General features: G+C 48.9%; 3 protein-coding genes across 5 annotated transcripts; all 3 read left to right on the top strand.

Annotated features, from left to right (window-relative positions):
* Positions 1-100: 100 nt before the first annotated feature.
* On the top strand, positions 101-2,626 carry LOC117893207 (glycine--tRNA ligase). The gene is made up of 2 exons (XM_034799733.1): positions 101-156; positions 241-2,626. Exon 2 carries the CDS (start codon positions 460-462, stop codon positions 2,497-2,499), a length of 2,040 nt encoding a protein of 679 aa, XP_034655624.1. The 5' UTR covers positions 101-156; positions 241-459; the 3' UTR covers positions 2,500-2,626.
* A 144-nt stretch (positions 2,627-2,770) lies between these two features.
* On the top strand, positions 2,771-15,020 carry LOC117893208 (CTP synthase). Of its 3 annotated transcripts, none has more exons than XM_034799734.1 (4): positions 2,771-3,124; positions 12,598-12,768; positions 12,826-13,327; positions 13,407-15,020. In XM_034799734.1, the coding sequence occupies exons 1-4, from the start codon at positions 2,959-2,961 to the stop codon at positions 14,503-14,505; spliced, it is 1,938 nt and encodes a 645-aa protein (XP_034655625.1). In that variant the 5' UTR covers positions 2,771-2,958; the 3' UTR covers positions 14,506-15,020. The 3 variants fall into 3 exon arrangements, with proteins under 3 accessions (XP_034655625.1, XP_034655626.1, XP_034655627.1); XM_034799736.1 differs by lacking the exon at positions 2,771-3,124 and adding an exon at positions 10,713-10,962; XM_034799735.1 differs by lacking the exons at positions 2,771-3,124; positions 12,598-12,768; positions 12,826-13,327; positions 13,407-15,020 and adding exons at positions 8,410-10,962; positions 11,040-11,189; positions 11,277-12,505.
* A 379-nt stretch (positions 15,021-15,399) lies between these two features.
* LOC117893211 lies at positions 15,400-17,848 on the top strand. Its single transcript, XM_034799739.1, has 7 exons — positions 15,400-15,922; positions 15,984-16,138; positions 16,222-16,366; positions 16,479-16,886; positions 16,956-17,229; positions 17,292-17,398; positions 17,464-17,848. Exons 1-7 carry the CDS (start codon positions 15,514-15,516, stop codon positions 17,757-17,759), a joined length of 1,794 nt encoding a protein of 597 aa, XP_034655630.1. The 5' UTR covers positions 15,400-15,513; the 3' UTR covers positions 17,760-17,848.
* The last annotated feature ends 305 nt before the right edge of the window (positions 17,849-18,153 follow it).

The raw sequence follows: 18,153 nt of genomic DNA, 5'->3' as shown, positions 1-18,153 counted from the left end.
TAGCATTAAAGTTTTTATTTTCCACCTATAAATATTTTACTTCTTCCGCTGTCAAGCGATAGTTCCATCGATTGATTTTTTCCAGCTCTAATTTAAAGACCAGTGCTGCACACCCGCAGAGAATCAAAAAGTAAAAAATTGCAGTCACAAGTGAAGGTATTTCTACAGTCATTTGCACGTTTATTATATAAATTCGCGAGCCATTGATGGAAAAGTAAATTCGTCTTTATGTCATTGCAGTTATTAAAAGCGCTCATCTATCAGAGCAGAGCAAGAGGCCTCATTTACCACCTACACATAGCAACGTGGAGCGAGCACATTGCCAGCAGGGCACACTCGAATTTATTCTTCTGCACAACCTCCTCCCACGCCGCCGCCTCTCCGACACAGCCAAGGACTTGGGGCTCCAAGAAGCAGAACCGCAGCGTGAAACTACGAGCGAAGGCAGAAGATTTCATCATGTCGAATCCAGAGATTGAAGCCCAACTGGCACCGCTTCGTGAGCGGGTGCAGGAGCAGGGAAATCTGGTGAGATCGCTCAAAGAGACCGGTGCAGCCGAACTCGACGTCAAGAAGGCAGTGGCGGAGCTGAAGGCAAGGAAGAAGATGCTAGAGGATAAGGAGTTGGCCCTGACTCCCAGCGTGGTTAGCTTCGACCGCGCCAAGATGGAGGATCTACTGAAGCGTCGCTTCTTCTACGACCAGAGCTTTGCCATCTACGGCGGCATCACCGGCCAGTACGACTTCGGACCCATGGGCTGTGCCCTCAAGTCAAATATTCTATCGCTGTGGCGTCAGTACTTTGCTCTGGAGGAGCAGATGCTTGAGGTTGACTGCTCAATACTCACGCCTGAGCCGGTTCTGAAAGCCTCTGGGCATGTGGAGCGCTTTGCGGATCTGATGGTGAAGGACGTTAAAACCGGAGAATGCTTCCGGCTGGATCATCTCATCAAGCAGGCCCTGGAGAAGCTTTTGAAAGCCAAGGATGCCACCCCCGCTTTGCAAGCAGAGTGCGAGGACATCATCATCAAGCTGGATGGTCTTAGCAAACAGGAGCTGGCCGATGTCCTGGCCAAGTACAGCATTAAGTCGCCACTCACTGGCAACGACCTGACCGAGCCCATCGAGTTCAACCTTATGTTTGCCACACAGATCGGACCAACGGGCCTTGTTAAGGGCTTCCTACGCCCCGAGACTGCCCAGGGAATTTTTGTGAACTTCAAGCGCCTGCTAGAATTCAACCAGGGAAAGCTGCCTTTCGCAGTGGCCCAGATCGGCAACTCCTTCCGCAACGAAATTTCCCCCAGGTCGGGTCTGATACGTGTGCGCGAATTTACCATGGCGGAAATCGAGCATTTCTGTGATCCCACGCAGAAAGACCATCCCAAGTTCGGCAACGTAAAGGACGAAAAGATGACTTTGTACTCCGCCTGTAACCAGATGGACGGCAAGTCAGCCACCCAGTTTGCCATTGGCGCGGCAGTCTCCGCCAAGCTGGTGGCCAACGAGACTTTGGGCTACTACATGGCTCGCATCCAACAGTTCCTGCTGGCTATTGGCATCAAGCCGGAGTGCCTGCGCTTCCGGCAGCATATGAGCAACGAGATGGCACATTACGCCTGCGACTGCTGGGACGCGGAGATCCTAACCTCATACGGATGGGTGGAGTGTGTGGGCTGTGCGGACAGAAGTGCCTACGATCTGGGCCAGCATACAGCTGCCACCGGTGTCCGGCTGGTGGCCGAGAAGCGTCTGCCCGCGCCCAAGACGGTGAAGGTCAGTGAGATCGTGCCCAACAAGCAAGCGCTGGGCAAGACCTTTAAGAAGGATGCTAAAACCATAACAGAGGCCCTGGCCAAGCTGTCCCTCGAGGAGATCAGCAGGGCGGAGCAAGAGCTCAACGCGAACGGACAGTGCAAGCTTATCCTGGCCGATGGAAACACTCACGAGCTAGCTAAGGACACCATCAGCGTAAAGCATTCGTCAAAGACGGTCCACGTGGAGGAATTCATACCGAGTGTGGTAGAGCCGTCCTTCGGTATCGGTCGGATTATGTACGCCCTTTTGGAACACAGTTTCCAGTGCCGCGAAGGCGATGAGCAGCGCTGCTACTTCACCCTGCCGCCGTTGGTGGCTCCTCTCAAGTGCTCAATCCTGCCCCTCTCTAATAATGCCGAGTTTCAGCCCTTCACACAAAAGCTCTCCTCGTTCCTAACCAAGGCCGAGCTGTCGCATAAGGTGGACGACTCAAGCGGCTCGATCGGTCGGCGATATGCCCGCACAGACGAGATTGCTATACCCTACGGCATCACAGTGGACTTTGACACGCTGAAGGAACCTCACACGGTCACTCTGCGGGACCGCAACAGCATGAAGCAGGTTCGCGTGGGTCTGGAGAAGGTTGTTGGTGTGGTCAAGGACCTGGCCACGGCACGTACCAGCTGGGAGCAGGTGGTGGCGCAGTACCCTGTCTTCGAGCAGCAGGAGGCCACCAAGTAATTCGGGGTCGCGAGATTTCAATGCTTGACATGCATTTAACTTTACAGAATAATCCAATTTATAATAATTTTATATGCCAACCAGCCTCTGAAGCAGCCCTACCAACAATAAAATGCTTTGCACGCTACATGTGTACTTTTTAATTTAATCGCCACACATCCTCGCTAGCGTCGTGATTTGAACCTAACGGTCTCTCTGCCGTTAACCAACACACATATGTTAACGCTAAGTCATCGGCATTGCGCGCCTATCAATGTTTGGTCATACCGCATCCCGCCGCCGCTCTTGTTCCGCAGAAACGTACAAATAAAATCCAACTTATTTAACACGCCGCCACGTGCAACCAAAACCAAACAAACAACGCAATTGTCGGTACTAGCGCAAGTGTGTGTCTCGAAAGGTTGAGAAAGATCGATTATCTGTCTACACATCGAATCTGAGGCATAAACGTTGGCAAATATGAAATATATCCTGGTCACTGGCGGCGTTATTAGCGGTGTTGGCAAGGGCGTCATTGCATCCTCGTTTGGTACTCTGCTCAAGTCGTGCCAACTCGATGTGACATCTATTAAAATTGATCCGTACATCAATATAGATGCTGGAACTTTTTCCCCTTACGAGCATGGTGAGTTAATGGGTCTCATATGTATAATAGTGACTATGAAGTCGTGTGCATATGTATGTAGATATGCACACATACATTTTCTGTGGCAAATTTTAAATACATATCTATGTATGTACATACATACATATGTATGTATATATCTTGCCTGCTTGCGGCCATCTGTATGGTTGTCTCGGTACATGTATGCAGAAGAAGAGTTTTCTAGTCGCATTGGCGGAAGGTGGCTCTGTTGTTGTCGAAGGTCACGCGGCTTGTTGCAACTTGACCACTTTCGCCACCACATGGGAGGGAACAAACAACGAATGCTGTTTGTGAGGAGTGTGAGGGAGATAACTAGCGTGGCTGCCTATCAGCTGTTTCCACCTCTCGCAAAATAGAGCTCGCACGTGTCTTGGTGTAGTATTTTCATTTAATTTCAATTATCATGATTTCATTGACTGAAAGCAGCAGCTTTTATTGTTCGTAAACGTTACAAGTTGCGAAAAGAATGTAATAGAATATTAATACAATTAAAAACTGCGTCGCGGCTAAACAAACTGCTTACAATATTAGAGCTTTGTGACGGCGTTTACTTTATAGTGTATGTACATATATGCAATGGTTGAAAGCTTTTGTGAAGCACGAGGAAGGGGGAAAAGTTAAATATCTCACCACCCGCTTTCTCTCTGTTTATACCTCTCCTTCGGAAAGCATCCCTCAGCCGGCATCCGGTGGCTGTTGTTGCTTTTTTTCGAGTACTTGACATTGAAAACGAAAGTTTTTCTTTACTCTTTGGTTTCCTGTTTTAGCCTTTGCTTTGTTTGTTTTTTTTTTGTGCTTATTCTCTTTTTTTCTTGCATTCACTGTTGTCGCAGGTTGTCTGAATGAAGGAATATGTGGCGGTGTGGTGGCGACGAAATATGCCTGTTGAGGTGGCATTTGCTATTTAAGAATAAATAAGAAATAACATATAAAGAGCAGATTTATATTAACTGATCGTTCCTCATGCACTGCAAGGATAAGGTTTTATCTGATAATATTGTTCATTAAAATTTTGGAGATGTTACAAGCAGCCACAGTTTCTGAGAATCAGGTGCACTCTCCGCAGCACACAATCATCATACCATACAGTACCATGCCGTGCACTTATTTCACTAAAAAAAAGTTCCGTTTTTATACCCGGTACTCGAAGAGTAAATAGGGTATATTATATTTGTGCACAAAGTGAATGTATGTAACGCATAGAAGGAAACGTTTCCGACCCCACAAATTCTTGATCAACATCAATAACCGAGTCGATTGAGCTATGTTTGTCTGTCCGTCCGTCCGTCCGTCTTGTTGAGCGCCTGGATCTCAGAGACCATAAAAGCTAGAGCCACCAAATTTTGCATCCATACTTCTGTGTGCTCACACTGTTACAAGTGTATTTCAAAAGAGCCACGCCCCCTTCCGCCTCAGCAAAAGGGCGAAAACCTCCCAAATCTACAATTTTGAAGATAGCAGAAAACTAAAAACGCCATTCCGTAGGGAATGAAGAAAAAATGTAAAATTTGACAAATAACCGCTAAAGTGCAGATGTAGTACTGAGTGCCGGGTATAAAAGTTGTGACGCGTAAGAAGCGTCTCACACGTCCCTTCTCGTTTTTTTTTGCACATTCTCTCATTCACACTCTGCGTCTGCAGTGTGCGTCCTCTGCCTCTGCCGTGGATTTGCAGTGTGTGTCTCTAAGGAAGGGGGGTTGTGTTGATGTAGATGACAGATGAAGAAAAAATGAAAAATTTGACAAAACACCGCTAAGGTGCAGATGTAGTTCAGATGTAGTTCCGGGTATAAAAGTTGTAAAGCGTAAGAAGCGTCTCACACGTCCCTTCTCGTTTCACATTCTCTCATTCACACTCTGCGTCTGCAGTGTGCGGCCTCTGCGTCTGCCGTGCCGTAAAGGAGTGTGTTGGCGTGAGACACGTCGCGTAACACACGTCCCTTCTCGTTGCGTTTGTGTGTGAAGACGCACGCAAAACGGAACATTTCATTTCATTCAAGTATATTGATATTGGTCCGAATCACTGTAATACGCGTGTACGTGAGCGGCAGCGCAGCAGCATCGCTTGTCCTATACCCAATAGATAGGGCCGTGCCGAGCGCTGCTTTAAGTGCAAAGGCTAATATGTAAAGAAATCTATACAAAAAAAAATCTATGTACATATGTATGTATGTTGTTTATGTACGTATGTAGATTATGTATGTACATACATTGATATATTTTGTTTCTATTGCATAAAAACGAACTGAGAGAATGGTATACATACATATGTACATACATATGTATGTATGTATGCGTCGATCGTTTGTCCGCAAAAAAGGGTATACCAGTTTATTAACGTTCACTATCACGTTTATTAATAGTTTTAATATAATATTAATAATATTATTAGTCAATTTGTGTAGTTTCAATAGTGTTTTTCGTGAATCGAACCAGAGTGCTGCTCTCCACCTCATCGCGACGCCACCACACCAGATTACTGTCATTTGCATTTTTCGCCTGCTCTCTCCGTTTTTGGGGTCGAATTGCATTCTCTGCATCTCTTCTCATTTGATTTATTGTTGTTGTTGCAGTACGGCGAAAGTATTGGAGCGGTTAGGGGTTCTGGGTGCGGAGGGTGTGAGTGGAGCGAGAGCCAGAGGAAGTTTAAGAGCGTCGGGGTTGGTAGGCGTCAACACCAACTGCGGCACATGCGTGCGCGTGTGCTTCATTTGTTTTACCGTAATGTGGCTTTGGTTGCCATATTGGCTACAGGCCCACTCAGCTACTCTCCATCTGACGTCCTTCTATGAATTACTCCACTCCACGAGGGTGCCTTCTACATGGCTTGTGTGTTTTTGTCTTGGCCATCATCTGTCGCTGTAGCTGTCAATGTTTCTTCTCTTGCCTCTAATTCTTCATCTTTGTGCCTGCTCCCGCAGAGGCTTTTGCGTGTTTTTGCGCTCTGTCATTCCCATCTCCCCCGCAGCAGCATGGTCGCCATCACATTAGCGTTTTTAGCCATAAAAGAGGCAGCGCAACTGAACCGCCTGCTGGTATTGCTGCTTCGTTCCTCTTTCCATCCGTCTGGTTTTGTGTTAGTGTGTGTTTGTTTCGTTGGGCCGTCATCGGCGTCAACATCGTTCGCAGCTGTTGCTCTGTACGCTCTGCTCTGCCATTAACTGCCGCCCCTTACCTAGACCTAGCCCCTGTCCCCCGTTCCATCCCGTCTTTTTGGCCTGCATTTGCTTTGTTGCTGGCGCAGTTGTGCTGTTGCTATTCTGCTTGCGCTTTCTTTACGCTCACGTTTCGCGACGGCAGTAAAGCTTCTGCCTGCGCCTGTTTCTGATTCCACTCTACTTTACTCCTCTCCTCATTCGTAGCTGCCTTGTGCATGTGCTTCGCATGTTTGTGTGTGTGTGTGTGCAAAAATTAAATGGAAAACGCCATTTCGTTTCTACTCTTCAGGATGTGGACCGTTGCTCCGCGCTGACTGGCGTCTGAGGTTCAGGGCCTCCTTTGGATCCCTCCCACTTCCCTTTCACACGCACAACAGCTGTCAACACAGGCATGCAAAAATATTTACATAAATATGTACATATGTACATACACACGAACAATTTTAGGCGATACAGTTAAGCCATAACTTTATCTCTCGTTGATCGCGTTGCTTTTTCGATCGTTCTCGGTTACAATCAGGACATCGCAGGATACCTGATAATTGCGGCAATTTTCAGACATTGAAGCGAAGGCTCTGTTTTTGTAATAACATAACGCTTGGGAGAGAATCGCTCATACATATGTACATATGTATGGCTTTATGTAAAATTACATATTACATAAGCTTATCGAATTTCTTCTACGGTATTGTATGCTTTAGCTTAACCATCAAACTGTTATTTAATTACCTAAGACAACAAATACGGATCACAGCCTGGACTTGCCCTCTTATGTTGCCCTCCAGTAATGTTACAACCTTCCACCCATTTCCCCCTCCACCCGTCGCACTTGTTCATACCTGGGCGTGTGGGGCAAGCCGGCGCCGTCTACAGCCAAATTCGCATCGATTCGCTTTAGCAGCGTTGCACCGCCCCCGACACCCGCACCTGCCACGGCCTAGCTGCTGGTTCTGCTTCTGCTTGGCCTCTGCTTCCGCCTCCGCCTCTCTGTCTGCCATTGACTCCGTCTCCTCCTCCTGTCGCGTGATTTTAACGAGCCTCCCCACCTATGTATCTCCTGCCACCTCTTCATGGTTTATGCTTTTCGCTCGCTTCCGCGCGTTGATTGTCGTTGGCGCAGATGTTGCTGTTGTTTTTGTTGCTGTTGCTGTTGCTGCCGCTGCTGCTGCTCCACCGGCTCCACCCCACACAGACAGCTGGGCTCTCTCTGCGCCAGTGTGTGTGCGTGCTGGTTAGCCGGCAAACGTCGCCATCGCGCAATAATATGCCCAAAAGCAGCAGAAACAGCAGCAGCGAGCAGAGCAAAGCAAAGCAGGCTGGATGGCGTCGGCCGTTTTTAGCGTTTGTGCGCGCTGGCCCCCTGGCCACCCAACCCCACACACATGCACAGCTACATTATATGTATGCATAGTACATTATATGTACATGAATGTATGTGTGTCCGTGTGTCGCCGGCAAGAGCTTGTGGCGTGGCTTTGACTCTCCTGTCCACGGCATGGGCCTGGGTCTCGCTGGCGTTTTTGCGTTTGAGCGTGTTTTTTGTTGTTTTTTTTCGTTGTCGTCGTTTCAGCTGCCGCCGCAAGTTGGCACGTTTTGTTGGCTCTCGCTTGGCTTTTGGGGGCTTGGACTTGGGCTGGCTGCAGCCTGTCGTGGCAGCAGTGGCGTGGTGGTGGCAGCGGCAACAGCCGCGTCAACGGCGCTTCGCACTTTGCTCTGCTGAATTTTCAATTTCAGTTGTAAGCTGACTGCAATCAGCAGTGGTTCGTGGTTCGTATTGGTTCGAATTGGGTCTTGCTGTCCGTTTCGGTTGGCGCCTGTAATTTCTCGCGTTCATCGTCCGGCACGCACACGCTCTCTGACCAACGGGATAACGTCGAATACGGGCCAAGCGGACAGTGGCCCGAGCGCATAACCTTTTTTAATTTTTAACAACTTGAACGGTAACCCACGCCCACAGCCGTCCTGGCGCCTTACCGCCCTAACACCCACGCCACACCACATCACCGTTAGCTGCTTTCTGCTTCTCGCGCCCAAATTTTGCACATGCATGGACATACTTGTACATATGTACATACATACGTACATATGCATTCAAGTGAATATGAACATACATGTGTATGTATGCATGTGTTTAGGTTCATATGTGTGTGTGTCTTATCGATTTTAAAGAGCTTCAAAAACAGCCGCAACTTTCCGAACTGTAGTTTTGATGGGGAAGGAGAAGGAGTGGGGTAACTAGCTCTTTCCTCAGACTGGTCTTGTCCGATGACCTCTCTTCCTTCTCTGGCTCTGGGCTAATTTTAGCGACAGTTGCCAGCAATTAGATTGAATCCGAGAGGAAGAAAGGGCAGGCCAGAGCAATATGACGATGATTGCGCGAAAGCAAAGAAACACAATTTCTTACCCATTGGTGTTGGAAGGGGGAAATCAGTTGCAGAAGTATAACGGATGTTGGCGCCTCTGTCAGATCAATACCTTGTGCAGTTCAAGATCTGACCTAGAAATATTCGCGGAGAATTGAGGATGTTCCTATCTCAATGGCACTTTCCGAAAGGCTTTCGGTATGGTACAGTGAAATCCCTTCAAAAATATCCAAATGATCTAGTGTTTCAGGGTGTTATCGACATCTCTTAACAGTTTCCACTATTTCATTCGATTCGATACGAATTTCCTACCAGCTCCACAGTTCAGTTGAGTGTGTGTGTCTGTGTCTGTGTAAGGCTTCACAACTTTCCTCAGCAACTGCCAAACTTACGAAATTCTTGGCTACCAGCAGAAAAAGCACAAGCTCAAGCACCTCAGCCACAGCCGCTCTAAAGCCTGCGACTGCTCTAAAGCCCCTCCAGCCATATCCACCCCCTCCTCCAACCCTGGGCTCCTGCCCGTGCCCTCACCCAACACGCTGTCGCCGGCCGTTGTGCACATAAAAACGGCAAAGGCAACGACGAAAACGAAAATTTAACGACTGCGCAACGTGACGCATTATTTGTCTGGCTTGGTCTGTACGGCCGGACTGGCCTGGCCTCCGTCTGCTGCAAAAGCTAGCTGCCGCCAGAAATTGCTTTTGCCCGCTGGAATACATACATATGTATGTACATATAGCCAGCCAGGCCGCCTGCCTGCCCTCCGCAACCACACTCTCTGCCACCTCACGGTCCCAGTCCCATTCCTGATCTCAGTCTCCCCATCAACCTCTCTGTCTCCTCTCCATGCTTCGCTCCCTGCTGCTGCCGTTTTTAGTATTTCGCACTCTGTGCACGGCAACGTCGACTGCCAGGCAACGGCAACGGCAACGACAACGACGGCGGCTGCAAACATTTTTGCATGACTGACTGAAAGCCGCCTGCGCCTCAGTCACTTACACAAGCACACACAAATGCACGGGCCAGACCAGACGCTGACGCTAGCGAGGAGTGATGGTGCTGGAGTGTGATGAGGAGGAAGGGAGTAATGGTTGTGATGGTTAGGAGGCGGGGTAGAGTAACTGTTGGATGGTCTTGGTCGTCGTCTCGGTCTCGGTCTCCGTCTGTCTCTGTCTCTGGTCTGGCGTGTTTATAATTTGATTTCGCTTCTTCTCTTCTTCGCTTGCTTGCTTGCTTGCTCTCTGCCAGGCTTTTTCGATGGATGGCAATGGAGAGCAGAGCAGCATTTCCTGTCGCTCATCTCGAATTGGCTAGGCCTACGAAGGAATCTTAATGAAGTCATTGTGTTGCGTCCTCACACAACTGCCATTAGCTGCACTCACAGTACCATATGCATAATCTTGATAGTTGGACAAATGCCAAGCGCTGGATTACAGCAAAAATATTCTTCATACCCAAAGCATACCTAACTCCTAAAAACTTTTCGCCAAAACTGTCCAAAACCTTTGAGGGTTAAGAAAATCAATCTATGATAGATTATCTACCGCATAAGTAAATCCTCATTATCTGCCATAGTTATTGGCAGACCTTCTTGATATGCAAGTCGCTTTTAACAATTATTCTGCGAAGCTTATAAACTTATTTAAAATCTCAGGGGTATATGTACAATGTATTCAGGAGTAAGGACATGCGGACACTGTAGCAGAACGCTGCAATTTCTACAGATCTGCACTCAATAACGAATCTTCTTTATATCGGGCATTGTCCCAAGAATAGCTGAAAGTGCAAGAAACCGACGAGATCATTTATGACGATCTAGAAACATAAAAATATCGGCAAAGAGTTGTGAGCAGAACGAGCATTCCTGCTGCGATAGTGATGGTATGGAAATACAATGTGCTTTGGCCATGGGTATGAGTGGAAGCGGTAGCACTCAGGTCGGTGCGAAGCAGTGAGTGGGGCGGAGACAGAGAGAGAGCTATCTGCGTTGATGTTGATGGTGGCGGTGGCAGTGTGTGTTTGTGTACTATTGAAATAAACATGCATTTAGTCGTTGGCCTACTGACAAGTGAAACAAAACAAAAAAAAACAAAAAGTGCATTGAAAGAGAGAGTGAGAATCGTTGTACGGAGGACGCGCAAAGATGGCGCCAAAAAAATCAACAATTGTGCTTAATGTGGAGCAATTCATTCACGACATCGAGGAGCGGCCGGCCATATGGAATCGCAATTTCCACTGCAACAAGGCGTTCCTGGAGCAGATGTGGGACGAGTTGAGCGGAGCGCACAAGCTGCCGAGTAAGTAACGCTTTGGAAGGCCAGGGGGCTCACCACCCACCTCTATCAACCTCTACATGTTGCTCTCTATTTGCCAGAGATTGTACTCAAGGCCAAGTGGAAGGGGCTGCGCGACAACTTTAGGGTGGAGTACAAGCGGATACCGCGAGCCGACAACGGCGACTTCCTGGTAGATCCGGCCACCTTCGAGTCTAAGTGGCTGCACTACTACGCCCTGCTTTTCCTAAGTGAGTTATCCCAGCAGCTAATCGGGCTTGAAACAATCCATGGCCAAGTCCCTGTTCATGTTCATGTTCTCCACTCCTCCTCCCCAGCCGATCACATGCGTCATCGCCTGCCCAAGAACGAGCAGGATCAGTCCTTCTACTTTAACCAGCAGAGCGAGGACTGCGAGAAGACTGTGGTGGAGCCAGACCTGACGAACGGCCTTATACGAAGACTGCAGGACAGCGACGAGGACTACGACGAGGATGATATGGAGGGCGAGGCAGATGGCGATGAAAGTGAGGTCACCCTAGAGGATGCCATACCCACGCCTCCAGCCGCCCACCAGACAAACCAAGTGAGCACCACGCCGCTGGCCACGGGCGTCCTGAGGGCCCAGGAGGAGGCCCATCAACATGCCCTGCTCAAGGCAGGCCTTCTGCGCGCCCAGCTTATGGAGCTGGAAAAGGAGGCGGAGGACCTGAGCAAGAAGCCGCCCCCGTCTCAGGCTCAGGCTGTACAGACACTATTCGAAACACCATCCGCCAACTGCTCCCCGCCGCCGATGGTAACCACAACCTCATCCCAAGTGGCGCAGTACGGATCAGATGCTGTCCTCGCTCCGGCCTCGACCACGTCCACGTCCGCCTCCTCGGTCTCCAGCAATGTGGGGACTCTGGTCGCCAAGCGCTCGGTATCCCCGCCGTCGCTGTACAACAAGGCCCACCATCCGGTGGCCACAATCGCTGCAGGGCATCACACGTCCAAGGACCCCTGCGATGACTTTGCGACAGCCCCAGCAGGCGGGGCGAGTGCCGAACACCTCAGCTTCAACCAGCACTCCTATGCCAATGGGCTGATACCCGCGCTAAAGTTGAAGCGACCTCGTCTATCCGAGGACAGCAACTTCAATGGCTCGTCGACGATGGATGGGCCTCTGGTGCCAGAGGACGACGACTACCACTACTTGCTCAGTCTGCATCCGTACATGAAGCAGCTGACGGCTGCCCAGAAGCTGCGCATACGCACCAAGATACAAAAGCTTATTTTCAAGGAGCTCTACAAAGAGGATCTCGAGGAGTCAAAGTAGGGCTTCACCCCTGCTCCTCCCTAGACTCGCGTAACGCCCGCCATAAGACTGTACATACACACACTCCCCCTCTCCCTCGTAGAGTAGCCGTAAGCATTTAGTCTTAGACCGAACTTGTCCATGCCATGCCACTTGATTGACTTCTAGTTGAGCGCCACTCACCGGGGATTCATCCCGGGGATGCGCCATTTACGCCTAAGCTCAAATACCTTGAAAATAAACAGTAAACACCACAAACTGTAAACATTACAATCTCTCGAGATCTATGGGAGGAACGGCATGGGTCCCGGATCAGATCAATGGATGGCATTTGCTAATTCACGAACCCTATTTTCCCCCAGGTGAAGTGTACGTTTTAGAAGATGGTGCCGAGGTTGATCTGGATCTGGGCAACTATGAGCGCTTCCTGGACATCACGCTGCATCGGGACAACAACATTACCACAGGGAAGATCTACAAGCTTGTAATCGAGAAGGAGCGCACTGGTGAATACCTTGGAAAAACTGTTCAAGGTAAGTGGAGCCGCTTGAGTGAACCTGAAAAAACTCATTCCTCTCCATCGTCTGCAGTTGTGCCCCACATCACGGATGCCATACAGGAGTGGGTGGAGCGCGTGGCACAGACGCCCGTGCAGGGCTCGTCGAAGCCGCAGGTCTGCATCATAGAGCTGGGCGGCACCATTGGCGACATCGAGGGCATGCCCTTCGTCGAGGCCTTCAGGCAGTTTCAGTTCCGGGTGAAGCGCGAGAACTTTTGTGTGGCCCATGTGTCGCTGGTCCCGCTACCAAAGGCCACAGGGGAGCCCAAGACGAAGCCCACACAGAGCTCGGTGCGGGAGCTGCGCGGCTGCGGCCTCAGTCCCGACCTGATTGTCTGCCGATCGGAGAAGCCCATCGGACTGGAGGTCAAGGAGAAGATCAGCAACTTCTGCCACGTGGGGCCAGATCAGGTGATCTGCATCCCTGATCTTAACTCCATATACCATGTCCCGCTGCTGATGGAGCAGAACGGAGTCATTGAGTATCTTAACGAGCGGCTCCAGCTGAACATCGACATGAGCAAGCGAACCAAGTAAGTGGGCAGACGGTGCAAGCTCCTTGTCTGTGAATTTCACTCGGATTCGAATTAAACCTCTATTGTATCGTTTAAGGTGTCTGCAGCAGTGGCGGGATCTGGCGCGACGCACGGAGACGGTGCGGCGGGAGGTAAGCATCGCCATTGTTGGCAAGTACACCAAGTTCACGGACTCGTACGCCTCAGTGGTGAAGGCCCTGCAGCACGCTGCACTGGCGGCTAATCGCAAGCTGGTTCTGGTGTTCATCGAGTCGTGCCAGCTGGAGCAGGAGACGTTGGTGAGCGAGCCGTCAAAGTACCACAAGGAATGGCAGAGGTTGTGCGATAGCGACGGCATTTTGGTGCCCGGTGGCTTTGGATCCCGTGGCATGGAGGGCAAGATACGGGCTTGCAGGTGGGCGCGTGAGAACCGCAAGCCGATGCTGGGCATCTGTCTGGGTCTGCAGGCTGCCGTGATAGAGTTCGCGCGCAACAAGCTTGGTCTGACGGATGCCAACACCACGGAGATCGATCCACAGACGGGCAATGCCCTGGTCATCGACATGCCAGAGCATCACACCGGCCAGCTGGGCGGCACCATGCGCCTGGGCAAGCGGACAACAGTTTTTGCCGAAGGCTGCAGCAGCATCATCCGGAAGTTGTATGGCAACCCGAAGTCCATTGAGGAGCGGCACCGGCATCGGTACGAGGTGAATTCTAAGTATGTGCCACAGCTGGAGGAGCACGGGATGCGGTTTGTCGGCACAGACGAGGACAAGACACGCATGGAAATCATTGAGCTGCGCGATCATCCGTATTTCGTGGCCACCCAATACCATCCAGAGTATCTGTCGCGTCCACTTAAGCCGTCGCCACCTTTCCTTGGCCTGATCTTGGCCTCCGTAGATAGGCTTACGCAGTATATCCAGCGCGGTTGCCGCCTATCGCCCCGCCAGCTCTCAGACGCCTCGTCAGACGAGGAGGAAACTGTCGTTGGACTAGCAGGTGCGACGAAATCGTTGAGTGTTCTAACGTTACCTGCAACGACGACGCCGACTTCGAGCAATGGACTTTCGCGAAATGACTGCAACAGCAACATTAGCATCACCAGCACACTGCTGGAAACTGCAGGCGCATGGGGGGGGGCTGGCGTTGGGGCGACTAATGGCCATGGAGGAGATATTGAAGAAGAGTAATCCAGAGTCTTCTTAATTGAAAGAGAACAACTAATCCCCTTAGTCACAAATCTCGTCAGTTTATAGATCAAATTACAATTACCATTATGGATGGTACATTGTTGTGCCCCAAATAGTTAAGCGGATAGTGTCATTTTGTCCAACTTAAACCATACGAAATTCGAAAAAAGGCGAAATTTAAGCCGTTAAATTAAACGTACAAATAATTTTAGACTTTTAGACAGTGAAGCACTTCAAAATTATGGCTTGTTTCTCCTTTAATTGGTTTTAATTACGCAGTTCAGTGTTACGAATATCTGAAGTCGAGATGCTCCTTTGGTGATCTGATCTGTAGACTGAAGCGGATAAACGAAAACTCCTGGCGCCATGTTTAAATTGAATAAAGATTTGAATTAAATGAAATACGGATCTTTTTTATGAAAATATGATACAATATTGTTTAATCGATAGCTGTTGTCAATACATACTGTATTTTTTGGTTGGCTACATTTAAATAAATACTCTTACCCTTCCGATCAGAGCATGTGAAAAAAAACCTTCAAGGGGCAACTACAGAATAATGACATAGTTCCGCCTTTTCCAACAGAGTCGCAAGGAAGAAACTGTAAGACTTAGAACTTATGACTCGTATTTTTTCGGGTTTGAAAACTATCAAATGGAATTAGTTCTTTCCTAACTTTTACGTGGTGCACGGTTGAGACCACACTCGGATGAGAACAGCAATAATCAAATGCCTGTTTGACATAATATGTATATGCTAGCCTATGCCTATGCCCATGCCGCCTGCTGCTGTCTGTACTCGGTGCGGAGGCCCGTGCCCCGTGCTCAACAAAAATAGCCAGGGCAGGGCGTACATTTGGGCTCACTTGCGGTGGATGGCTGCTGGCCAATTGAGTTCGGGGCAGAGCGTACAGCAAACCAAGAACAATGCTCATTCCTCGTTGTCGTTCAATTGAGTTACGTGCGCAAGCAGGCTAATTAAGAACCCAGAAAAGCAGAAAATTAGCTATGCAGCAGCAGAAAGGAGAAAAGAGAAAAAATCCGAGGCATCGGAATCGTTCGAGGAACAAGTGCAATCAGGTCAGCAAACAAAAGGACATAACAGAGGAAGTACCTCCTTCAGTGGTCACAACACAGGAGGCGGAGACTGTGAGCGATCCAATCAGGTTGATACAGGAGCTGTTGCGAAGGAAACTACTTGCCAAGAGGGCAGTTCCAGGCGCAGTTCCTATTTCCAGGGAACACGAGCCGGCTGGATCCCACCAAGCGACAGCGATGCCATCAAAGCAAGCCAAAGAGTATGAAAGGAAGCCGAAGACTCCAGCAGCTGCCTCTTCAAGTGCCAAGCAATCAAAGGATTTCAGAGGCTATGAAGTGAACGACATGCTGAAGAGCTTTGGCAGCAGATTGCAGAAGGGTTCGAGATTTTCCCCTACATTTTGATATTATCTGTAACATTTTACGTGCATCCCACTTAGGAGACGGGGAATCGCCCACGGACGCGATGTTAAGCAACCTGGGCAAGCTCTTCAGCCAGGCTCCTCTCAGCGATGTGGATTCCTCCGACGATGAGGCCGAGTACATTGAATACATATACAAGCCGCGGAAATATTTCATGGCCTCACTATGCAATGTGAGTGAGAGACAGTTTCGCCACCGCCAGTTGGCACCCACTGACCTAAACCACCTTTACCCCCGACTTTACTGTCGTTGCAGCTATGTGCAGCTGATCTCTGCGGACTGAGTTCCCTACCTTGTACCCGCTGCGGATTGAGCTACTACTGCAGTAACAGCCATATGAGGGAGGATCAAGAGCACCGCCAGCTGTGCTATTCCCTGCGCCAGGCCATGGACCACAACGGTAAGCGTTGCCACAAGGTACCACAGGTACCATTCGCCGGCCCAGTTCACAAGCCATAATTTGAGTTAATTGCCAATTATCTTTTGTTGCTCAAATCTACATATGTATGTAGGTCACGAGATGTTCTACAAGTGCGGTGCATTCAGTGCCGAGCAATTTCGTTCGTATCGGATTGTGTGCATACGGCAGGTGGAGAAGGAAATTAATCGAGCGCTCTCGCCCACGGAACAAGAGGTGTTACTCTTTCCCCTCATTTGCGGGGACCAGAAGTGCCGGGAGTATCGCTTTAGGCGTCTTCAACTCTGTGGCGGCTGTGGGGAATTTGCTTCCTGCAGAGACAAGCCAGACCATCGGAGTCCGGAGCATGCCAAGTGGTGCGGGTCCTACAGACTGTTCAAGGCCTTTGTCATGTTCCAGGCCAATTTCGGAAGGCTGGAGCCGTCGCTGCCCAACAAGGTCCTCCAGGAGCTGCCCATGGCCTGCTGCAATTCTAGAAAAATTATGAACAAACTTAGTTTAAGTGAGTATCATTATGAATCAAAAACAAATTCGTGATCTCGAACATATTCTCCACCTACTTCCCTGCCAGATGTCGTTGATGAGTGTGAGTATGCTGCCCTTACGCAGGTCTCCACCGGCCCCCTGACGGCCTGGTTTGCTCTGAAGCTCTGCGAACGCTTGAGAAGCTGTGAGCTGACTCTTCATCTAATAGGAGCTGAGATCGAGTTTGAGGTGGACATGCTGCAGAAATGGGAGCTCTTTTTTCTGCACATAATGCCAGCTCTGAAATGCCTAAATGTGGTATTCGTGGGACCAGAACTGAACCCCAATAACATCTCTTTTGAGCAACTGAAGAAGATCAAGTGAGTGGAGAGTCTTAGGTTTCGAATATTTGGATCTAAATGAGAGTTTTATTTTATTTTAGATGCTGTCGCTTGTGCCGCAAGGCTCAGAGAAAAGTGAACTATTACTTTGAGAATAGCCTCTATCACGACTACTGCCGCGAGCCGCAGTTTCTCCAACCAGATTTGGGTATAACCTGAGTAATATGTATATTGTACTTAGGCACGCTTTTTTTATGAGTTTCTAATCAACAGTTTGTTTTTACAATGCGGGTTTGTATCGGTCGACGGGATATGCTTTGGAGGACACCTGGCCTGACACCATAAAGTCCTCTCTCAATCTTAAATGCCCCATTGTGGTCACCTCCTATACCAAATACGAAGCTCCTTTGGACATGGCAAAGTTCGTCGGTCAATCGAATCGTCATTTGAATGTTGTGTTGCCTCCTACTACAAATCCATTCTCATCTGAGAAGCCAGAGCGTAATTTCATATCGGACAACGAAGCTCCTTTCATATTTAAGAACTTTTACTGTTTTGTTGTCGAGTGAGATTTACTTCAATTCGAAATTAAATGTAATTTCCGTTTGAGCCAGTGGGAATTCATATTCACTATAACCCGTTTGCCCACTCTTTCTTTGGTTCTAATCTAAAGTGATCTAAGTAAACAGCACCTTTGAAATAATAAATGTGCTCACGTCGAAATAAAAAATCATGAAATCAAGACAATAAAATTATAAGAAGGCTAAGCATGTGGTGTTTAAACCTACATTTTGACGGGTGTATTCCAAGTTATTCCATCAATTGCAATTTTACAAAATAAGTATAATAATTATTATTTTATATTACCGGTATATCGGTCGTGTGATAGCGCCCGATTTTGAGTTTTGCTATCAAAAACAAGGCTTTAAGCTCAGTACCTAAATGTGATAAATTTTTTGTCGA

This window comes from Drosophila subobscura, chromosome J, assembly GCF_008121235.1.
Source record: "Drosophila subobscura isolate 14011-0131.10 chromosome J, UCBerk_Dsub_1.0, whole genome shotgun sequence".
In the NCBI taxonomy this organism is placed as follows: Eukaryota; Metazoa; Arthropoda; class Insecta; order Diptera; family Drosophilidae; genus Drosophila; species Drosophila subobscura.
This window is presented reverse-complemented; position numbering and strand designations above follow the sequence as displayed.